At 45.9% G+C, this 24488-nt stretch overlaps 1 protein-coding gene across 3 annotated transcripts in view; it reads right to left on the reverse strand.

Annotated features, from left to right (window-relative positions):
- Positions 1 to 24488, reverse strand: part of DOP1B (DOP1 leucine zipper like protein B) — a 96814-nt gene continuing 72326 nt past the window's right edge. For 2 of the 3 annotated variants that reach the window (XM_077765466.1, XM_077765469.1), the window contains 14 exons: positions 22041 to 22096; positions 20644 to 20748; positions 20491 to 20557; positions 18519 to 18663; positions 16263 to 16345; positions 15955 to 16064; positions 15705 to 15851; positions 14174 to 14235; positions 13558 to 13686; positions 6690 to 6826; positions 3520 to 3575; positions 2763 to 2924; positions 1031 to 1157; positions 1 to 502 (listed from right to left, as the gene is read on the reverse strand). In XM_077765466.1, coding sequence (XP_077621592.1) covers positions 251 to 502; positions 1031 to 1157; positions 2763 to 2924; positions 3520 to 3575; positions 6690 to 6826; positions 13558 to 13686; positions 14174 to 14235; positions 15705 to 15851; positions 15955 to 16064; positions 16263 to 16345; positions 18519 to 18663; positions 20491 to 20557; positions 20644 to 20748; positions 22041 to 22096 — 1638 coding nt within the window. In that variant the 3' untranslated portion in view covers positions 1 to 250. The remainder of the gene's footprint in view (positions 503 to 1030; positions 1158 to 2762; positions 2925 to 3519; positions 3576 to 6689; positions 6827 to 13557; positions 13687 to 14173; positions 14236 to 15704; positions 15852 to 15954; positions 16065 to 16262; positions 16346 to 18518; positions 18664 to 20490; positions 20558 to 20643; positions 20749 to 22040; positions 22097 to 24488) is intronic. The other variant, XM_077765467.1, reaches the window with a different exon arrangement.

Consider the following 24488-nt stretch of genomic DNA (forward strand, 5'->3'; position numbering starts at 1 on the left):
TTAGATGATATATTAATTTTATTTTCTTTACATAAATTGAGGACAAAACATACAATCAGATCCAAATATATTACAAGGCATTTAGGGAGGTGTGTTTTGTTATCCGACAGAAAATTATCTGAAATCTACCTTCAAAATTGAAATCGACTTGTTTAAAAAGCACTATCCCTGGCTCCTTTCTTGTTTAGAATGTATCCTGGTTGTCACTGAAGTATCAGTAAATGGATTAAACAAATTCTGTCTTATGAGGCTAACATTCCAGGTGTTCCAAAAAATCATATTCAACACATTCTTCTAGCTGGCTCAAGACCCTTGGGCTATCTGTAACTGGGAACTCTAAGGTTGGAGGCCCCTGGGTATCAGCAGACAGCTTACTCTGGGTTTTGAAAGCACAATTTAGAGTCTGGAAGAATGGCATCAATTGCCTAATGCTGGAAATGGAATGCTGGCGCAGAAGAGGGAATTCATTCTTTGTGGTGATCTCATCAGAGCTGCCAATTTCCTGCAAAAAGAAAACAAAAACAAAAACAAAAACACCCCATAAAGATGAGATGGCTTTGTTAAGGGTGAGAGGTGTAAGCAAAGTGCATGCGGGCAGCAAATCGAAGCGGTGGGCTCTCCTGGGATCATTCATGGTCAGCACTGATGGCAGTTTCCAAAATGATTCAAATGCTAGGTCTTCAACCGACATTTTCCGCCAGGATTTCACCCCAGCCCCTCCCCACTCTTCCCCCTTTCCTCCTGCAGGCCTTCCCTCTGCCTAATAAATGGACTCAGTGTGTAAACCCACTTCCCTGCGATTGCGTGATCCGGGAGGTGCACCTCAGCAAGTGGGAAGAGGAAGTGACATGCAAATGAGGAAATAAAGATGGAATTTTTACCACCTCCAAGTTTTCACAGTCAAAGAACTTTTAAAAACTATTCGGTCATTAGAATCAAGTGGCAGATGACAGGCCTCTCTGGCTGCCCTCACTGCCTGGCCTTTCTCCCCTCTGCCATAAACAGTAACTGTAAAAAGGAAGACATTTACCCCGTATTTCAATTTTAGGAGTTCTAGAATCCTAACAGTGTGGGGTCTGCATTCTTGGCGATTCTCCTCTAGGTCTGACAGGAAGGCAGGCTCTGTGTCCACTTCGGGGACAAATGCCCACCTGTAACTGGATAAAAACAATCTGAGGTCAGAGCCCACTTCAACAAAGATTTTTCAGCAGGTTTATGGAGATATAATTCACATACCATACAATTCGCCCTTGTGAAGTATATAATGGAATAGCTTTTAGTTTATTCACAGACTTGTCAATCCACCACCATACTCAATTTTAGGATCTTTTCATCACCCTAAAAAGAATACCCGCTCCCTCTAGCCATTGCCCCTCAACCCCTTACATCCCCCTCGATCTAGGTCACCACCAATCTATTTTCTGCTTCTACACATTTTCTTATTTGGGACATTTCATAAAATAGAATCGTGTAATATGTGGTTCTTTGTAACTGGCTTCTTTCACTCAACATGTCATCAAGGTTCATCCACGTTGGAGGACATGTCAGTATTTCTTTTCTTTCTTTTTTTTCTGAGTATTTCATTATATGGATATGCCAATGTTATTTATCCACTCGGATGTCCGTGGACTTTAGATTTCCTCCATTTTTTTTTTATGAATAATGCAGCTATGTGTAATCATATACACCAGAACCCACTTTTAAAAAACTTCCTTTTTTAGAGCAGTTTTAGGTTTGCAACACAGTTGAGCAGAAACTAAGTACAGAGGCCTCCAACGTGTCCCCTCCACCATGTAATGCCTTCCCCACTATCAATGTGCGCCCCCACCCAATGCCCTCCCCGCCATCAGTGTGCCCATCCACGCAATGCCTTCCCCGCTATCAATGTGCGCCCCCCATCCATGCAATGCCCTCCCTGCTATCAATATCCTCCACCAGAGTGGTACGTTTGTCACAATCAATGAGATGACACGGACTCACGTTATCACCCAAGGCCAGAGCTCACCTTAGGTGCACTCTCGGGGGTGTGCATTCTATGGCTTTGAATACATGTATAATGACATGTATCTGTCATCATAGCACCAGACAAAGTAGTTTCAGTGTCCTAAAAATCCTCTGTGTTCTGACTTCCTGTCTTGCAACCCCTGACAATCTTTTCTGTCTCCATAGTTCTGCCTTTTCCATAGTATCATATAGTTGGAATCCTACTATTTCAAGCCATTTCAGATTGGCTTCTTTCACTTTGTAACATGCAGTTAAAAGGAACCCACATTTTAACCACAAACTTTTCTACATGATAACTCTTGCTTCAGGGGGACAGGACAGACAGAAGCGGCATCTGGTGCCAGGCATGAAATTAAACGTAAGTGCAGCTGTGTTAAGCCAAAAGGAAATGAAAGCCAATGGGGGCAAAGTGAAGAGGAGACGGCATGTTCTACTTATTTAATTAAAAACAAACAGACAAAGAAATCTACACAAATGCAGTGAAGACCACTCGTCCCTGACTCTTGCTTTATAAACATTCAGGAGCAAAACCGCCTAAACACACACACACACTGCAAGAACTCAGCCATAAACACCACTGTGAGGCAAATCCAGAAAACCACAGGTGTTGTAAGCCCTCTGACTCCTGGTACTCTGAGCAGGCTCGTGGGCCACCAGAAACCCCCGCGGCGGCTTCTCCCACCCTGTACAGAACAAGTGAAATTGCTCACAAGGGAAGTCACCATTTCAAGGAGGGTACACAGGCTTAGCTGACTTACATTTGAAATAATGGCATCTTGTCAGGTGGAAAAGAAAGTGCTGTGTCCAAGAATTTGCAAGCTGACAAATATAAGATGAGCTCGCTCTGGGCTATCTCCCCCAGGGAGGGCCCGTTGCCATCAGCAACTGAAACTTTCGTTCTGTTGATTTTGTTGCTGTTTCTAAAAATTTGCAAAAAAACTCTTGTTATGAATTCGTTCATGTATGCTGTAGTCCATTTGCCTGTACAATGTCCCTACGAAGGGTTTTTCTGTTGAAGAATGGTCTTGAGGCGCCTGGGTGACTCAGTCAGTTAAATGTCCGGCTTTGGCTCAGGTCATAATCTCACGGTTCGTTGAGTTCAAGCTTCATGTTGGGCTCTGTGCTGACAGCTCAGAGCCTGGAGCCTGCTTCAGATTCTGTGTCTCCCTCTCTCTCTCTGCCCCTCCCCCGCTTACGCTCTGTCTCTGTCTCTCTCAAAATAAATTAAACATTAAAAAAAATAATGGTCAAATGGCTGTAATATTGAGCGTTTGTCACAGTTTGTGGGTTTGAGCCCCAAATTGGGCTCTGTGCTGACAGGTCAGAGTCTGGAGCCTGCTTAGGATTCTGTGTCTCCCTCTCTTTCTGCCCCTTCCCCCCTCACACTCTGTCTCTCAAAATAAATAAATAAATAAATATTAAAATAATTTTTTAAAACTCATATTATTGTTACCTAATCCGACATCACCAAGTGATGTCCACCCACATATGCGGACAGACCCTCATAGAGCTTACCTCAATGATTCATCATCCTCTTTCAGATCTTCTTCAAGCTGTATGAAAGTCTGAATCTTAAAAAGAAAACATGATTCAAATTACTATTGGAGAGGGATTAAACCTAGCTTAATGTTTTTTATATGTCCATAAAAAACAGCAAATAAAGCAAGAGAGTTAGCAAAAAGATAACCTGCAGAATAGGAAAAAATATTTGTAAACCCAATATCTGATAAGGGGTTAATATCCAAATATATTAAAAAAAACTCATACAACTCAATACAAAAAAGCCGTTAATTTAATTTTAAAATGGGCCAAGGAGCTGAATAGGTGTTTTCCCAAAGGAGATACCATGGCCAACAGGCACAGATGAAAAGACGCTCACCATCACTAACCATCAGGGAGATGCAAATTAAAACCCCAGCGAGCTGTCACCTTACACCTGTTAGAAGGCCTACTGGGATCAGAAAGACAGACAAAAAGTGCGGGTGAAGCTGTGGGGCAGAGGGGACCCTCGGGCACTGCTGGTGGGGACATTAGCTGGGACAGCCACTCTGGAACGCAAGATGGAGGTTCTTCAAAAAATTAAAAATAGAACTACTATATGATCCAGTAATTCCACTTCTGGGAATGTACTAGAAGGAAATGCAAACACTGGGTTGAAGAGACACACGTGCACCCACATCTACTGCAGCGCTATTTACAAAGGCCAAGCGGTCGTCCTAAAGGTCACCTGATGGATGAACGAACAAAGAAAATGCTGTATATGTATATACAGTAGAAGATTATTCAGCTTTAAAAAGGGAGGAAATCCTACTATTTGGAACAACGTGGATGGACCTTGAACAATATTATAATAAGTGAAATAAGTCAAACAGATACTGTATAATCTAATTTACATATGGAATCTGAAAAAAATCCAAAACAAATCAGATTCATAGAAAAAGAAATCAGACTTGTGGTTACCACAGGCAGGGGATGGGGAAGGAGGGGAAATTAGATGAAGATGGTCAAAAAGTACGAACTTCCATTACAAGATAAGTAAGTACTAGGCATGTCACATACAACATGAGAAAAGTTCACACTGCTAGAGGGCATATATGAAGTTAACGTAAATCTTAAGAGTCCTTATCACTGTTTTTTGTTTCTCGATTTTCTTTTTCTCTTTTTATGAGATGATGGATGTTAGCTGAACTCACAGTGGTCCTCATTTCACAATATGTCAGTCAAATCACTTTGTGCACCTTACGGTTATATTATACCGTATGTCAATTATGTCTCAGAAAAACTAGAATAAAGGTTTAAAAAGGAAATAGTATCAAACAATACAAATTAGTTGGAATAAGCTGACAGTTAAAAGATGAAATATAATTAAAGAAGATAAAATATTCTCTATTTAACCAAGAGCTCTGTGCTACCAACTTGAAATTCTTCAGATAAAATTAGATATATATGAAATAATATATTAGTCCTGCAAAAGGAATTTTGAAATATTCCTAAATATGTGTTCAGAATTTTATGACATATCCACATGAGTAATTTATAACTAAATGTGGGTAAGGAAAAAGCACTAAATGTGTAGAGTATTTCAGAAATGCTGCTCTTAAAAGCCTAGCCACAAACTTCTAGTGCTTTCCGAGATGAATGGTTGTTAATAACCCTTTAAACAGCATTAAGCTTCCAACCTTATCTATTTCTATATAAGGCATGGCTTCAATGAAACTCGCACCATAAGTACAGGGGGCCTATTATGGAAATCTATTATCAATGAACATGAACTTCTGGCCACTAAGGTCTTCAACTGAAATTTGAAGAATTTAGGACAGATTAATTTTTCATTAGGAATCTTCAGTTTGCATGGGTGCATGGGATGGTAGGTCACGGTATGTGATGGTAATGTTTTCAGTGATAGTGTAAACTCTATAATTTAGAATTTATTTATTTATTATTTTTTAATGTTTTATTTATTTTTGATAGAGAGATAGACAGCGTGAGCAGGGGAGAGTCAGAGAGAGAGGGAGACACAGAATCCGAAGACAGGCTCCAGGCTGTGAGCTGGCTGTTAGCACAGAGCCCGACGCGGGGCTCGAACCCACAAACCGTGAGATCATGACGTGAGCGGAAGTCAGACACTTAACCGACTGAGCCACCCAGGCACCCCTATAATTTAGAATTTAAAAGATTAATCTTCAGATTAGGTAATTAACGTCACCATACAGTATAGCCTACCAGAAGCTCTGAAACATGACAACCTGAACTCTTCCCTCTAATTTGATTTGGACTCCACACGAGATAGCATCTCCAACTCACATCTTCGGTTATCCAGTGAAGGCACACAAATCTAACAATGATCTGTATCTTTTCTCCCTTGAGGCACTAGACCTAACAGAGCTTACCTCGAAATTTTTCTGACTGCAGCTGAAGGCAGATAGTAACAGAGGTTTCCTGTTTTTTATTTTTATTTATTTATTTATTTTTTTATTTTAGAGAGGGAGGGAGGGCGTGCGAGCAGGGGAGACAGGCAGAGGGAGAGAGAATCTCAAGCAGGCTCCCATGCTCAGCGGGGAGCTGGACGTGGGGCTCGATCCCACAGTCCTGGGATGAAGACTTGAGCCGAAATCAAGAGTTAGAGACTCAACTGAGCGTCCCAGGTGCCCCACATGTTCCTTGAATTTGATCTTCTCTACTTGTCCAACTGTGGCCAGTTTGTATACACTGTGCCTTAAAGTTTTATACCTTGTTTATTCAAACTATAAAATTTCCCAGAGATACATTCAATGGTTTTGTCTTAAAAAAAAAAAATTCTGTATTTAACCAAAAGCTAACTACATGCTACCAACTTGATTGAAAATTTTGCAGATAAAAAATTAAGATATATATGAAATGGTTAGGGCGCCTGAGTAGCTCAGTCAGTTGAGCATCTGACTTTGGCTCAGGTCATGATCTCACAGTTCCTGAGTTCGAGCCCCATGTAGGGCTCAGTGCTGACAGCTCAGAGCCTGGAGCCTGCTTCGAATCTTGTCTCCCTCTCTCTCTGTCCTTCCCCCACTCACACTCTGTCTCTGTCTCTCTCTCTCAAAACCAAATAAACATTGAAAAAAATTAAGATATATATGAAATAATGTTATTCCTGAAAAAGCATTTTAAAAAGCATCAACCGCATTTTCAAGAGTTAAGATACTTGTACTTACTAATTCAGAGACCATTATTGGCCACAATGAAGTCAAATGTTGGGGAGATATTCTTAGCAGCAAAACTCTGAAAAAAAGAAACATCTGAGCAGCAACTATGGATGTCTGTCCAACTCTGAGATTGTCTGTCAGGCGTTCTAAGGAAAGAAGATTTTAAAGATGTCACACAAACATGCAGTTTGGGGTTTCTCGCTAGACAAAGAAAAAGCATCAAGCCGTACTTGCTTTGACATTTAACAATAATGCAGCGTAAGTAATGGGTGCTGGGAGTATGTTTCTGCCCCTCTAGCTGACCCCCAGCCCTCTTCTCTGTGAAGTGAAGTGGGTCATGGCCTTTGCTGAAGGAAGTGAACCAAGTGGCCCTTACTGCCCTGCCACAGCTGACCGGAGAGACACCAATGTCTGACCAAAACCAGAAATCCACTGGATGGCCAATGGCCACTGTGTTTTCTCCAGAGAATATGAAGTACAAGATACAAGAACCACAGACAGTCCCTGGTGGGTGATGGAGCTACAGGATCACAGAGGTTGGCTGGCGGCTGATACCACATCCCGGGAGTGAGGGGTGAGAAGTGGAGTGAGTGAGTAAAATAGCTGTTTTCAGTGAACTTTAGATTTCGCGGCCATGATAAATACTTTAATTCCTGTAGGAAAAAAGGTGTGAGTTCCTCCAGCCCCTAACAATTTTCCCCACTTCTCCACTGAAATAACTGTCTGTAGAATGTGATCCCCCCCACCTGTAATTTAATGTTTCTTAGAAACATAACAAATTGCTATAGCAAAGAACCAAACTATGGTTCATGCTAGTTAAGATTTATTTGTAGTATCTCAGTAATAAACTCTTGATGTGAGCTAGCTTAAGTAGGTTTTTATTTCTTGCCTTTAAAAATACTCGTGGGAGGGGCACCTGGGTGTTTTAATCGGTACAGTGTGTGACTCGGTTTTGGCTCAGGTCACGATCTTGAGGTTGTAAGATCAGGCTCTGCTGGGCATGGAGCCTGCTTGGGATTCTCTTTCTCTCTCTTTCTTTCATCCCTCCCCTGCTCATGCTGTCTCTCTAAATAAATTTAAAATTTTTTAAAAGAATATTTATTCATTTTTGAGGGGGGGAGAGGGGCAGGGAAAAGAGGGAGACACAGAATCCTAAGCAGGCTCCAGGCTTCCAGCTGTCAGCACAGAGCCCAACACAGGGCTTGAACCCACAAGCAGTGAGGTTATGACCTGAGCCGAAGTCAGATGCTTAACCAATTGAGCCACCTAAGCACCCCTCAAAATAAATAAACTAAAAAAACAAACAAACAAAACACCTCTTAACCAGGTGTGCCTGGCTGGCTCAGTCAGTAGAGCATGTGACTCTTGATCTTGGGGTTGTGAGTTCAAGCCCCAAATTGAGTGTAGAGATTACTTAAATAAATGAAAACATAAAAAAACAATACTTTTGACCAAATGAAGAATCAAGCATAGCTCAGACATTTGACAGACAGATTGGCATTTAAAAACATTTTTTTAAGTAATGTCTACACCCAACATGGGCTTGAAGTCACAACCCTGAGATTAAGAGCAGCACGCTCTACCGACTGATCCAGCCAGGTGCCCAGGGTTAGCATTTTTGAAGAGGGCTTTGTTTCTGGTTCTGGATGAGATGGAGTAAATATATTACATCCTATTTCTCTAACTGCAATTAGATTAAAAACAAACAAACAACCAAAACCTTGAGTAAAAATACACTATCAGAAAACTGAAACATGAAGGAAAGATACCAGGATGGGCTAAGATCCTTGGGGCTTCAGCAATGACCTGAAAGTGCACTCCCTAGGGTTTTTATATCTTTTATTTAAATTGTTTATCTTATTCTGGCCTGGACACCTGAGGAGAACATAAGCTGCAATGCTCAAGTTTCAACCTGAATGAGAAAAGATAAGAAAAGACACCAGTGCAGAGAGGAAACAGAGGTTGGGATTATCAGGAAAGGATTTTAAAGATGTGGTCTAAAAATATTCCAATGATCAATTATGGACATTTGAAACAAATGAAAAATAGAAAATGTCAGTGAAGAAACAGGAGATACAAAGAAGAGCCAAGTGGAAATTTGAGAACTAAAAAATAAATCACTGGAATAGAAGAGCTCACTGATGGGCTCAATAGCAGAATGGAGAGAACAGAGGAAAGAGGAAAGTTGAAGACAGAATCCATGGGAATTACTGGAATCGAACAAAATAAAGAGAAAAGGACTGGGGGTAGGGGGGGAAGCGAGCAGTCTCAGGGACCAGAGGGACAACAAAAGATCTAGTATTTGTGTCACTGGAGTCCCCCCTCACCCCCCAAAAAGGAAAAAGAGTACAGGTTGGAAAAATATTTGAGGAAATAATGACTGACAACTTTCCAAATGTGGTGAAAGATGTATAAGTCTACAAACAGGAAGCTGAGGGAGCTCTAAGAAATAAAACCAAAGACCTCCAGTCTGGTTACATAATACAACTTCTGAAAACTGAAGCTCAAGAAAAATCCCTTGACAGCAGTCAGAGGGGAAGGCTACACCACAGAGGCCCCCCAGCTTCTCCAGCCTGCTTTCCCAGGGCTCACGCAGCCATGCTCCAGAAGCATGTGACCGTCCTTCTGACACCCCGTCAGAAGGTCAGCAGTAGCCTCACGTTACATGTCACAGTGCCTGCATCACTCACCTCACCATGGAGGCACTTTATCATCTCCATCATCACAAGAAGGGTGAGGACAGAACAGTAAGATATTCTGAGAGAGATACCACATTCATCAACTTTCACTAGAGCATATTGTTGTAATTGTTGCATTTTCTTACTGTTGTTGTTAATCTCCTATTGTGCCTAATTTATGAATTAAACTTTATCTTAGGTATGTATGTTACGGCAAAAACCACAGTATAAGTTGCATTTGGAACTAGCCATGTTTTCAGGCGTCCACCGGGGTCTTAGAATGTATCCCCTGCGGGAAAGGGGGACCACTATACTGAAAAGGGAACAGTAATTTGAATGAGAGCAGATTTCCCTCAGAAACCATGGAGTCAGAAAGAAGCAGCACATTTTTTCAAGTGAGGAAAGAAAAGAACTTCACCCCAGAATTCCATTTCCAGTGAAAGCATCTTTCTGGAATGAAGGTGGAAGGAAAAAACCCAACCCATACCAAGAAGAAGGAAGCCAGCCCCCGTGGAAAACGAAGAAAACTTGTGGCCAGCAGATCTGTACTCAAAGAACGTCTAGCAGATGTTCTTCAGACAGGAAAGGAACGGTAGCAGCAGTAAACATGGAACAGCAAGACAAAAAAGCAATGGAAAGGGTAAATCCATGAGCAAAAATGATGTCATTTATCTTTTCACATTATGCGGGACAGTTGAAGTGGCTTTGGTAGTGGACTGTGCTACGTGAGAGGCCACCACAGGGGAAGCTGGATGTTCGGAACACGGGAACACTCACTACTACTTGTGAAACTCTTCGGGGTCTTAACCCATTTCAAAACAGAAAGTTATTATGGAAAAAGTGGTTTGTACGCACGGGGCCCGTTTCACATTGGTGCTCTGAATAAATGCTAAAGTCATGAGATTTACTCTTTAGCCACGATAATCTGTTGTAGAAGCACTAACGGTCTTCAGTTCTAATATTCCTTCCTTAGCTGAGGGATAAAACCTTCCAAGCGGAAGGAGCTTCTGTGGGCAGAGAGTGGGAGAGAGCCCCGAGACACGGTACCCGCACCACTGTTCCACGTCGTGGGAGCTGGTGCGGGCTGGCCACCTAATCTTGTCTGCCATCTGTGAAACTGGAGCAGTCCCCAACTCCACCCACCTCACAGGGCACCTACTCAAGGCCACAGCCGATCGCCGGGAGCCAAAGGGCTCAGGTTTCAGGCCCGGGTTTGCCACTCGGTGGCAACACAACTTTAGGCAGGTACCACTCTCTCGGAGCAGCAGTATCCCGGTGTAAAAACAGAGCTAATACATACAGGACGAGGAGGAAGACTTAAAAGATGGGACATCCTCCAACGGATCAGGGAAGGGCCAAAGTCACCCAGCCTGAGGGGTACAGAGTGTTGCCGCTAGATCCTCTGATGCCCCTGGTCAGGGCCTTTGTTGGGGGTGGTCTCCTCCCATTTGAGACACACAGTCCCTTAAAAAAAAATCCTTGGTTTGGGCTTATCTACAGCTTCTTTTGTGATCAACAGAAGATGTATGCCACTCTGCACCAAGCTGTACCGAGCCGCTCAGCTCTACACCCTGTGCACACAGACCTCTTCCGGGCTCCCTGATGGTGCCACTGATCGGGGGAAAGGGACTCCAGGGTGCATCCCAGGGGAGAAACATTAGAAATTCCTGCGTACTTATAGATTAGGCCTAAACTGTTTACCATGACGTGCAACTTAGAAGCTTCTGGATGTATCTCTTTCCCTGACTTGGGCATCATTGGTCTTTGGGGGCCAGTCGTGTCCCAAGACTATCAGAGAAAGCTCTGAATTCTGTGGACCCGGGCCTCACACGGGCTGCGCCTATCAACAGTCTTGCAGACAATGACAGTAAAGTGGAAAGTGCTTTGTAAATTGTAAATTAAAAGATGAAAGGGGGTAAAAATGCCCATTTTTAAAAACATGGATCATTATTTGAAACATAGCATTTGGGCTATGCGAAATGGAGGGTATATGGAGAAATTCCTCCTTCTCTAGGGGCCCCCAAACCGCCTCCAGATTAAGTCAGCACTCGCAGGCGCACACATACTTTCCTATAATATGTATAGTATTAAATCGTCTCTCCTCAGAGCTATGATCTCTTAGAACTGCTGGATGCTTCGAGCCTGCAAGGTCAGACCACACCACTGTCTGAGAAAGACTGTCATCTGTATTTTTCCTGTTCTACACACATCATACTGTCTCTCTAGCTCTCTGGGTCTCACCCCAAATTTCAAAGGCATGTGTGATGGGAAATGGGGGAGAGAACGAGCAGATATTTGCTCTCGGCCTGGAAAGGAACCGGAAGGACCGCAAGGTGTACTGGCCAACACGTTCTCCTTTCTAGCTCCCCACTCTCGCCGCCCCTGAAAGTGGACTTAACGCTGTGCTTTCAGATGCTGCCGAGCGGCCGGGTGTGTAAAGCAGCCACGCGGAGGCCGCACAGGCACTAGGGGGCCGGTGGTCCCTGCTGTCCCTTTTCCCTCCAGATCTTGTGGGGTGCAACAGAGCTAGGCTTGGACCCTGCATCCAGCTAAAGGCTTTGGAGGGCTGCCATCACCCTTACTGGCACTCCTGGGTGCCACCTGACTGAGTCAGCCTCCCGTCAGCAGTTCCAGAAAGGATTTGTCAGTATCTGAACATTTGCCTTCATGTATTTCAAGTGGTCAGGGCATTAGGACGTGAAAATCCCCTAATGTACTTCCCGTGCTGAAGCTATGTCAGTTTTACTGTGAAGATACTTTATTATTGCAAATATATAGCCATAAGTAGTAATTGTAAAAGCTATTAGTGTTCTGAACTAAAACAATTAGGAGCTTTCAAATAGTTAATCAAGTTGGGATGTGGGCTGACAATCACCACTAATATTAAGAGTCATCAGGATGCCTTTGGGGAGAGAACAAGCTTAGTGAACTGACAGATAATTATAAACATTTTTGAAATGGGTTTATTTTTGAGAGAGAGAGAGAGAGAGTGTGTGAGCAGGGGAGGGGCAGAGAGAGAGAGAAAGAGAATCTCAAGCAGGCTCTGCGCTGTCAGCACAGAGCCCAATGTTTAATCAGCTGAGCCACCCAGGCGCCCCTATAAACATTTTTTTTAAAGGATGGAGTACGAGATTTATATCATAATTCCACCTGAATGCAACCCAACTGCTCTTCAAGTCACAGACTGGAATACCGTTCAGCAATAAAAAGGAGTATGTTGTTGATAAGTAGAACGGAATGGAAGACACAAGTCAAAGAAGCCAGACTCGAAGGCTGCACCCCATCTAACTGCATTTAGGACATCGTGGAAAAGATGAAACCATCTGAACGGAAGGCAGAGTTGCACTTGGCAAGGAACCGGAGAATGGGGCAGGGCTCCAAGGAGCACAGGAGGCTCTCTGAGATGACGAGAATGATGTGTGTGTCTGCCTGTGGTCGTGGTTACAGGACCGGACGTGTTTATCATAATTCATAGAGCTGTACACCCCGAAAGGGTGACTTTTACTGTTTACAAATTATCCCTTAGTAAACCTGACCCTCAAAAGAGGATTCACACCACAATTCTAATATTTGTAAAATTGCTTATTACACTAGTCTTCGTGATATTAATCAAAAAATATCTGTCAAGAATTGTACCAAATTTACTTGATTCCATTTCAGGCTATGAGTCTTAAGGAAAATACATTTCTTTTTGAGAATTCTTTCATATCGTGGAGAAGGGTGAATTTTGACATTTTATGAGGAGAAAAATCCTTCAAAATCATGTATAATAGATGCAATAATTCATTTTTGAAGCAAAGAACAGACTGAGTATGAAGCACGGTGAAGGAAAGGTCGGGCACTTCTCCAATATCCTGCTCCTTCACCAGCCTCGATTAGTGTTGTGACCTCACAGTATCTTGACGGCAGGAGGGATCTGGCAGGGGCAGTGCCCAGAAAGTGCTGTCAGAGTTCTAGAAACTTCCTACTAGAAACTAACAGCATTATAATCACTGGTTTTTAAAATACAGTTTCAGATTCACCAATACATTTCTGGATTGTTCTTCTATGATAACTCCTGACGAGTGCTCATTTCAACACTCGACGGTCCTGCCAGAATGTGCTACGGGCCGCTCTGGTAGCTGGCCCGTGTCGGCCAGCTGGGGGTCTGCCAGCCGGGAGGGGGGTGAGCACAGGGCGAGTGGGGGGGGCTTTCTTACCTTGTATCAGAGGAAGGTAGAGGTGGTACTGGTCAAGTTCTCCACTGAAGACAGCAAAAGCCTGACGCTTGAGCAGCATCGCTTTCTGCTCAAAACTTGAGAACAGTTTTAAAGAACTGCTCTGCATGTCTACGATAAATACAGCCAGGAAGTTCCATTTAGTGAGAAAACCGGAGTCAGAGGGAAGCAATAGGAAATTCACACTAGTGCAATTTCTATCTGTCCTGGTGAAAAAATTGTGATCTTGACTAAGTAATTATGATCTTGTGACTACTATTCACATATTTATTTATACACGTAAATACGCCTTTAATGACCTTTGATGACAGGGCATTAGGAGGGAGTAGAAGGGACAGACAAGGAGTCGATCATTACTCTCGAAAGTACTCCTCCATTGTAAAGCTGCCGGAAAGGTTGTCAGGGCCTTCTGGTCAACAGACGGGAACTAGGACGGCTCATTTGCTAGTCCTGACATGTTATGCACATTACATTACGGTCTGCAGCTTAGATGGCACCAGAAAAGATCTGGGTGGGGCTCTGAAATACGTGAGAAAAGCTGATTATGATGCACTGGTCCTTTAAAGTGTGACTTACGTGCGCGTAACAAACAACTTACTCATTAGATCTTTAAACATGGTTTTCTCGTGAGTCAGGAGATGGTCAATAATGGACTTCCAACTGGATGTTAAAAAAAGCAAAATTAAATATGTCAAGGATGACAGTCTGCTTGAAGGCATCAAGAAAAGAACATGCCCCTTTTAGATCTATTAAAGACTCTTCTGGGGGCGCCTGGGTGGCTTAGTCGGTTAAGCGTCCGACTTTCGATTAGGTCATGATCTCGCGGTTCGTGGGTTCGAGCCCCACGTCGGGCTCTGTGCTGGCTGCCAGCTCAGAGCCTGGAGCCTATTTCAGAGTCTGCGTCACCCTCTCTCTCTGACCCTCGCCTGTTCACGCTGTCTATCTCTCTCTCTCCTAGAAATAAATAAAAATATTTAAAAAAAAAAAAAAAGACTCTTCTGAAAAGTTATTGAAATGAATAGTTTTTATACAAGGGAAGGCTGAGCAAAAGCTCTTCATGTACATACTGAACACAGGCAATGAACAACCCGGGAAAGGATGAATCACTCCCAGCTTATAGTAAACGAATAATGGTTTTGTCAAGAGTTGCCCTTGACTATGTTCACAGGACGACATCGCATGCTTGTGCTGATGGACACCAGCGCGGAGTAGCGGCAACAAACACCACTAGTCTTCAAATAGGTCCCCAGGAGGGGCGACGGGGTCTCAAGGTGGAGCCACAGGACGGGGGGGAGGCAGGGCAAACTGTCAGGCTTTCTGGAAAGCCGACCAGTCTCTGCCCTCTATCCCTGCTGTGAATGAATAAAGACATGTTGGGACACGCCAGAGGGAGAGTCACTGAGTGTTTTTGTTGACCTCTCAGAAAAAGGCACTGGGAGTTCACCTCGCATCTGTACCTCAATGGATCTCTGCCAGCAAAGCGCCTGGACTGCTGCACGGTCTCCTTGAGAACTTGTGTAAGCTGAGACATGGGATAGGGACACCACAGCGTCACTAGCAGGCTCTGTCATCTTAGTGCTGGCGGAATATTCTGTGACTTCCAGACGGAGCAGTATACTAGACCAGGGGCCGAGGGAACCCTGTTTTGTGCATTCTAGGGATATGTTCCCTTAATTGAGATTCTCTTGAGGAGAAAAATGTACCTCTGTATTTTTTTTTTTTTTTAATATTTTTATTTATTTCTAGGAGAGAGAGAGACAGCATGAGCAGGGGAGGGTCAGAGAAAGAGGGAGATACAGACTCAGAAACAGGCTCCAGGCTCTGAGCTGGCAGTCAGCACAGAGCCCGACGCGGGGCTCGAACCCACGAACCGCGAGATCATGACCTAAGCGAAAGTCGGACGCTTAACCGACTAAGCCACCCAGGCGCCCCTGTACCTCTGTATTTTTAAAACACCTGATCTCTCTCTCATGAACACAGTTACCATGCGAGCTTGTGACAGTGACATCCCGGGATCTGGGTTGATGCTAACCCCTCCCATTTCAAGTATGAGAATTAATTATGTAAACCAAAACCCTTTTTCCATTAGAGGATTTGCAGCACCCTTTGGTCAGGATGGCGTTTCTTACTGTGCACAGCAAGTGTCCATTTGGAAGAAAGCAGGGTCCATGAATAACTCCAGGACTTCTTTTTTCCAGGCTCTCTTTGTATAGGCGTAGCCGCTCAGGGAGCTCAGCAGCTGAGCGCCGGCCCGGAAGCTGGGGGTGTTGTAGGCACTGAACAGGGGCGGGGAGGAAGAAGGTCAAGGTCAAAGACTGTGAGAAGAAAGTCACTTGATGCATTTCCCATAAGCTAGTGTGCTGCCTCCGGGCAGGATACCTGTGATTGCGTAGGTACGGAAACACATAATAGAGCAAGCGGGAGATGAGCGGCACCGCCTTCTCCTTCTCGTCACTTCGATAAACCATGTCCAGGAGAGAGGCCAGGACCTATCAGAGTGGGACGACAAGACAGAAATCCGCTGAAGCCGGCGACAGTGAGAGTCAGTCCTCAGGGTGGACGTCACCTCACAAGAAAACTCTGGGGTGCAGCTTGGGGCCAAGAGCGACCCCTGAGCTCCCCTGGGGGTGCGTGAGGGAGGCCGGCCATCAGGCCCGTGAGGGAAGACCAGTAGAGGGCGGGCTCACCTCTGCCAGGAGAGACAGGGCCTGCACGCTGTACACCGATGGGGCGGACGCGGATACCATTGCTGCAGCTGTGGTGGTGGCATCTGCTGACAGAAAGACACGTTTGTATGAAGGGCTGGGCCACCATTCAGGCTCTGAAAGCATCGCATGGACGTGTGATGAGTCCCTCCTTTCACACTGAGTACGTAATGTTCTCCGTTAGCGCGCTCCATTCCAGCAGTAAGCATCAGGGCACTGTGGTCAAGTACTTTCCTCCCCAGCTCTCTGCTTCGAATCATTCTCAGAGCATCAACAGCCCCTTGGGTGATCCATCAGCTCGGCCTCTGAGCCCCTTGACCTTCTTCTCTCTTTCGAGAATCTTTTACTCCTCGCCACCTTCGTCATCAGTCACCAGCACACCCTTGACGTCATCAATTTCCAAACTCTCCACTTCCAGCTTCCTTCTCTGACTACATCTTATCTTTCCCGAATCCTCACACAGGCCACCAAACCCTTCAGCTCGCCACCTTGACTACCCATCAACTCCTCCAGGTCTGCTCTTCTCTGCCTCCCCACCTGCAACCACCGTCTGCCATCTACCTGGCAAGTGACCTGACTCTTGCTGTTCTTTCCCTCTGAAGCACTCACCTGGAAAAATGCAAAGCTGGCGAAACCCAAAGGTCGGCCAATGCAGTTCTGTGTAGCTAAATGCTCTGGAGAAAACCAAACCACTAGGAGATAGCTCTCACTCTCCCTCATGACCCTGAGCCTCAAAAAGGACCTCATGCTACCAGACAGTCCCCCCACATGGACCTCAGTGGTATGCTGGCTTCCCTGCTCTCCAACATAATTCAGATCCTCCCTCGATAACCATTAATAATACTGTTCCCTTCTCAGCTGGTAACCTCACCTCATATTTCATGAAGAAAATTAATGGAAACTAACAGGCACTCCGGTCACTTTGGCCATGAAGAGTTATTAATCTAGAAAATATGTATCTATGTTCTCTACCTTGTCTCCTGTTTTGATAGACATGTCCCTGGCTCCTATGGAAGAACAATAATTCCATTTATGGTATCAACCCCGGCCCCATGGCCATCAAGGGCTTTGCTTTCTAACCATCCTTTTTCTCTTTGATATTTATTTCTTCCTCTCTGCTGCCCTGTTCTTTTTTTTTTCCTTTTTAAAAAAAATTTTAAGTTTATTTATTTATTTTGAGAGAGAGAGAGAGAGAGAGAGAGAGAGAGAAAATCCCAAGCGGGCTCCATATTGTCAGTGCAGAGTGTGACACAGGTCTTGAACTCATGAACAGTGACATCATGACCTGAGCCGAAACCAAGAGTTGGACGCTTAACCATCTGAGCCAACCAGGCACCCTCTGCTGCACTGTTCTGTCACCATACAAATATACGTTGGCATACTCCAATTTAAAAACAAATCAAATAAGAGATATTCTTTGGTCTTTGGTTCTACTTGATTACTGTCCTATTGACAAGTGAGCCTCAGGAAGTTCTCTGCATTCACGCCTCCTCTTCCTCCTCCTCCTCTCCCAGCCTCTACTCTACCTACTCCAGTGTTCCCACCCCAGTGGCCTCCATGTTGTTAAGCCTAGTGGGTCTCCGTCCAACTTGCCTCCATTTCTCGGCGGCCTTCCACGGTGTTACTCCTCCCTTCTTCTGGAAGCACTCTCATATATCCATGACTCTACGCTCTCTTGGTTTTTCTCCAACCTCAGTGACCACTTAAGCGTCTTTTCTGGCTCCTCTTTTTCTGACATCTCAAATTTAATATTTGCAAAACCAAGATCAATTTCCTGTCCCAGAATGTTATTTCAGTCCTCTCCATCTCAGTAAGTTGCGTAAGCCAAAAACCAAAGTCATCCTTGATTGCCTTTTCTGTTAACTACCACATCCAGCCCATTGGCAAGTTCTGTGGACTCTGCATCTACATCAGTCCACCTTTCTGTATCACCCCTGCCTCCAAGCTAACACTCTTTCCCACACCACTCTAAAGTCCTTTTAGTTTTTAATTTCAATTAATTTATTTTTTTATTTGAGAGACAGAGAGAAATGGAGAGAGGGAGAGAGCATGAATTGGGGACAGAGGAAGGAGAGAGAGAATCTGAAGCAGGCTCTATGCTCAGCTCAGAGCCTGATGTGGGGCTCAATCCCACGACCCTGGGGTCATGACCTGAGGCAAAATCAAGAGTCAGATGTTTAATGGACTGAGCCACCCAGGCGCCCCAGCAGGCATCATTTTCTGACCCTGTATACTTACCGCACAAATCTTCCTCAGCATCAGATTCTTCTAGAGAGATCTGAGGCTGGGCCTTCACTTCCAGGTTTCTGCTTAGCCAGCTGGTTTGTTCCAAGGAAGAGCCAGCAATGTTCCCTACAGCGTCTAGGATTTTTTGAGTGACTTCCTGAAAAGAGGAAAGGAAGTTAGCTCAGGAAAAGACTCTGAAATGCCTGAAACTGTGCCATTTAGTAGAAATCTAATATAGGCCACAACTATGAACCACACAGGTAACGTGAAGTCTTCTAGGAACCATATTAAAGGGTCAAGAAGCAAGTTCATATTGTTTAACCTCATATACGCAAAATTTGATCAACACGTAATCAATATAAAAATTATTAACAAAATTTCATGGGTTTTTTTTTGCACTAGCCCTTTGAAATCTGATGTGTATTTGAGACTACAGCTCATTCAATTCAGAGCTGCCACATTTTAAGTGCTTACGAGCCACTCGTCGCTAGCGACTACCATACTGGCCATCACGGGCACGCCACAGAGAAACAGGAAGTCCTGGCTGCACCCTGCATCTAGCAGACTTGTTTCCCAGTTTCTTTAGGACCGTGGGTCCTTGCTAGAATGGTGTCTTTCAATAATGTGGCAAGAAACAAAATCAACTAAATTAAGTTGACTTGATGAGGGTGAAGTGAGGAATGATCTGTATCAGGAGAATAATCAGTAAAGAATCTGGCCAGGTAGCTGGGATGGAGGTAGAAATGCTGAGCCCCTTTCTCAAGCCAGCATCATCAAGTCTCACCAGCAAAGACTGGCTGCACGTCCTTGCCATCTGAGAACGAGCAGCCCTGGCTGCCACCGTGAGCCCGGCAGTTGGGCAGGCACAGGGCGAGAGCACTGCAGTGGGAAGAGGAGCACGTGAGGAAGCTACCTGTGGTGAACCAGGGCAGAGGTGTGGTGTGGCCCACAGCGGCAATTAAGAGCAGGAAAAGGGACTGAGGGCTCAGAGAGTGTCCCACTTCCGATGCAGTGAGTGGACAGGGAAGAGGTGTAGGTGTGCCTCGAAGCAGGGGTGAGGAGTTGGGGTGTCGGGGAGGCTGGGCATCATGAGACAGGAGTAACCAAAGGGAGCAGGGGGGAGGTACACCAGCTGCCATCACCTGCGTGGCCACAGCTACCGCCAGAACGGACAGAAGGAAGGGGCACACTGTAGGTCATGGGCCACGAAGTGGGTGGCCTTGAGAGGCTAGTTTGGGCAGTGCTGTCCAACTTCCGGTCATGCAGAGTCAGCTTTCTTCCCCACAAGTGGAGGCCACGGGCATCCCTGGACGGTCTACGCCTGGCTGTGCTTCATGCCGTACTCGGTGGGTCAGCACGGACACCGGAGAGGCCTTTCACAAAGGCCAGGGATCACCATGGTCAGCAGTAACATCTCCAGGGCCATAAAACTGATCCACGTCCTGGTTTAACTCAAAACCGTGGGTCCAAAAGCCCCTCAATCAATGATTCTACTGGCTGCAAAGCCGTGATTTCCTGACCCCATCGTTCTATTTGTAGTTGGCATCTTACTCTAAGGTTTCCCTCCTCCCGGGGTGAGTTTCACTTTTACTTTTCAGGCTTTCGGAAACTTCCCATGAGCAAACGCTGCTTTAGCGAGGAGGGGCAAGACTGGTCTCAAGGACAGAAATCCACGCGCAAGGAACTGCTGTCCTAATGCTGTGGCGGGGGGCGGGGCTGCTCTGCCTCCGTCTGTGTGTGGTGAGGAGAGGGGGCATCGGGTCAATCCCTAGCAGACTGCTCAGGCCTGATGCAAGAACTTCGGCAGGAGACCTGGCCCGGGTCCCTGGAGCCCCCTAAAGACAGTGATGAAGGAAGTCAGATGTGACGACAGAGGCAGATCTAAGAGCCGATTCTGCCCAGCGCGGATTCTCCACGAGCACCTCCTCTAAGGGTGGACACTACTCCCGGGCGGCGACATCTGTTACCCTTTTCACACACAGACCTGCAGGTCTTTTTGGTCCTTCTTGCTTTCCAGGTTGGGGGTTCTCGTCACAAAGTCGTTCAGCATGCTGTTGAGAGACAGGCGGCCTCAGACTAAGAATGTTGCAGGAACAAGCCGTGTTCCCGCAGGAAAAGGCGGTGACGGGCACGATACCTGAGAAGCAGGAAGTATCCAGGGGGAGCTAGGTTCAACTGCACGGACTCCTTTAACACACCCAACAACGGAGGAAAGTTCTCTTGCAAGGCCGTGACTGGGAGCCTATGTTTAGAAAACAGGAAAGAATAACCTGACCGTGAACAAGCCAAAACACACATTGTAAGCACATTCTAGGTCCAGGCAGTTGGAAAGCAGAGGGCAGGTGGCCTATCTGATCTCTTTGTTCTTTTTTAAATTAAAATACACACAAGCTAAATTTTTGTATTCTGGCAAGAACTTGGGGAGTCTGAGGACCAGAAATCCTGCTGCTGACAAGTCAGGTGCTCCCGGTTTCCTATGTATCCAACAAAGGATTGAACCAGAGGGCTATCTGACCCCTTGGGCTGGTCTAGCACTAACATCCGGCCTCTACGGTGTCACTGGTAACGGGCACAGCCATCAGCCCACAAGGTCACCCACCAGGAAGCTGATCTTCAGGAGTTCTCATGCCAAGGCCACATAGCACAACAGGCCGCAGACGGAGGGCCGTGGGTTCAAGTCCTGAGCCACCTCAGCAGGGCCTCCTCTGCAAGAGGACGAGGCTGGAAACCTAACATGCAGCGGCTGGTGGCTCAGGGGTCACTGCGGCCACCGTGCCAGACGCCTGCTCGTATTACAGAGCATGGCAGTGACCAGGACAGACGCGGCCGGCTCCTCTAACTCCTGGAAGAAGGAACTGTAACAGCGCTTGTGGGCGAAGTATCGACAGCGGGTTGGAACTTAACCCCAGACCCAGGGGCTCCCGGGACTGCGACGCTCCGACTACCCACCGGAGGCCTCAGGCATGGCGGCCTGCAAGGAGCCTGGTGTGAGAGCCCTGTTAACCGAGGGGCTGGGGCCTGATCCTCGGACTGCCTGCCTGTGCGAGTGCAATTCCCGGCCGTCGAGAAGGGGGCTACGTCCCCCAGCTCCCCCTCGTGACCGCGACAGAGGCGGCCCCACGCGGTGGATCGGTAAGGCTGCCCTTCCACCTGGGGAACCTGCTTCAACGTCTCTTGTCACGGAGGCTGAAAACAGACACAAAGCTCAGTAAACCCAAGCAGAAACCACAGGAAAGCACTGAGCACTCAAAAGAATCCTCTAAGTCTTTAACACTTGGCGCTGAACGAGAAGCGTTCAAGTGCCAGCACAGGCGTTTTACAACATCAGATTAGATCTCTGGAGAAGGAAAAGGAAGACCCTCAGGGTGTTTGTTGTCACATTTTGGGAAGAAACCAGGACACCTTCAAGATTATTGTCTGAACTAAGGCCCCCAGTTGGCAAGAAATGCAATTGGGAGTTACATTTATAATCAGTGCAATCGCATCTGTGCAGGGATTATTGCGACTGAGAAATGTCTGGAAGGGCTGCCGCACCTCTGGATGAAGGCGTAACAGAACTGTAGCACAGGGATATCCACCAGGGGCGCCTTCTGAAAATGAAAGTGAAACCAATTACTCCAAGTTGCTTAGGAAATTAGGTTAAAGAAAGAATTAGAATACAAAACGAAACAGAGTCTATATCCTCACAAAGCAAAGGTTTTTAGCCAGTCTTTCAGAGGTGAAAGCACACGTGAAAACAGCCCCCAGGTGTAACAAAACACATGAGGTCCCAAATCATCACCGCCTTTCTGCCCTTATCATCAGACTTCAGGGCGAGTCCCCTTGAGGCTTTTTTTTTTAATTTAAATTTATTTCTGAGAGAGAGAGAGAGAGAGAGAGAGCGCGCGAGCGTGAGCAGGGGAGGGTCAGAGAGAGAGGGAGACACAGAATCTGAAGGAGGCTCCAGGCTGTAAGCTAGCTGTCAGCACAGAGCCCGACGCGGGGCTCGAACCCATGAACCATGAGATCATGACCTGAGCCTAAGTCGGATGCTTAACCGACTGAGCCACCCAGGCACCCCGTCCCCTCCAGGCTTTTAACAAGTATTTGAGGAAAATCTGGCGTAATAACTGAACCTCCCCAAACAAAACTGTGGTGGCCAAAGTTGACCCTCATGAGTGCATGCGACTCATACAGACAAGAGACAATAAAAAGGTCTTAGCTCAAGGAATTCCCTCAAACTCAGCCCAGAGAACTTCCCTAAATCCCAAGGGGCTGGAGCCACTTAGAAACTGGTTTTGAAAACATATATATTTTTCTCTCCTGGCTTATAAAAAGCTATTTGTAGAAGTTATGGAAGTTGAGCCGATCAGCGAATCATAAAATGTAATTTTGTTGTTTGAACAGCCAAAAACCAGCCAGCCAGACGAGATCCAGTGTTTTTTTGTCTGTTTATAGATTTTGAGAGAGAGCAAGCACATGCGTGTGAGTGAGGGCGGAACAGAGAGAGGCGGGAGAGAGGATCACAGGCAGGTTCCACACTGACACAGGGCTCAATCTCACAAACCTAGAGATCTTGACCTGAGCCAAAATCAAGGAAGTTCAACTGACTGAACCACCCAGGCGCCCCCTAGTGTGTTTTTTTTTTTTTTTAGCCCATGAGTTGCAGATATTTGTAGAGCTTCAAGTAACACAAAGGAACAAAACTACAAAGGTACATAAAAGCCATTGCTGAGCCTCCTTCTGGCGGACAGCTGCCTCTCGTTCTCGTAGGAAGTGACCACCAGCTTGCAGAGTCAGTTTCCTGACACCTGAGACTGGCTCAGAGTTATAAATGCCAAGTCACCGAGGATCTGACACTCCCTCCATCCCTGCTCCTCTCTTCAGGGTTGATTACTTTAATATTTACGTACAAGAACGAAAGGCAACAAGACTACGTGGCATTCGAGGGAGGCCCAGGGGGCAGACGTCCAACCCACACCACGGACATCTTCCATGTGCGTTTCACAGCTGATCCCTTAAGGGCTTCCACCCCTCCATAATCTGGCCGCGTGGTGTTCATTTGAGGCTGGCTCATCTTCGTTTCCCAACTAGAATACAGGGGACTGAGGGTAGACACATGTTACTACTAAGGACTCCTCACCCCTGAAGCACACGGTTATGTTCAGTTTTGGAACGAAGGAAGGGCACAGCTGGCCTTCCCAACATGGACACCACCCTGCGCCTCTCTGAGCTGTCAGCACTGAGCCTGATGCGGGGCTTGAACCCATAAGCTGTGAGATCATGACCTGAACTACAGTCGGATACTCAACGGACTGAGCCCCCCAGGCGCCCCACATTTTAACCATTTCTAAGCATCCAGTTCCGTGGCGTTAAGTTCCTCCACAATGTGTGCAGCCATCCCCACCAGCCGTCTCCAGGACTTTTTCATCTCCCCAAACTGAAACTCTGTCCCCGTTCAATAGTCACTCCTGTCCCCTCTACTCCCACTTCTGACAACACTACTCTGCTTTCGGTCTACACAACTGGCTGCTCTAGAGACCTATAAGCGGAACCCTTTAACATTTGTGCTTCTGTGACTGCCTTCACTCGACACGTCCTCAAGGCTCATCCGTGTTGCAGCAGATGTCAGAATTAACTTCCTTTCTAAGGCGGAGTAATACTCCATCGCATAGATGCACCTGACTTTGTTTATCCGATCACTCATCGATGGATACCTGGGGCACTTCTACCTTCTCATGACGGTGAGTAATGCTATTATAAACACTGGTGTACAACAAATACCTGTTTGAATAAAACTATATATGTATTTTTTATTATATATGTTTTTTAATGTTTACTTTTGAGAGAAAGAGAGCACATGTGTGAGCACTGGGGGAGGGGCGGAGAGAGAGAGGGAGACACAGAATCCCAAGTAGGTTCCAGGCCCTGAGCTGTCAGCACAGAGCCTGATATGGGGCTCAAACTCATGGACCATGAGATCTTGACCTGAACCGAAGTTGG

The sequence above is a fragment of the Crocuta crocuta genome, unplaced genomic scaffold, assembly GCF_008692635.1.
Source record: "Crocuta crocuta isolate KB4526 unplaced genomic scaffold, BGI_CrCroc_1.0 scaffold84, whole genome shotgun sequence".
NCBI lineage: Eukaryota > Metazoa > Chordata > Mammalia > Carnivora > Hyaenidae > Crocuta > Crocuta crocuta.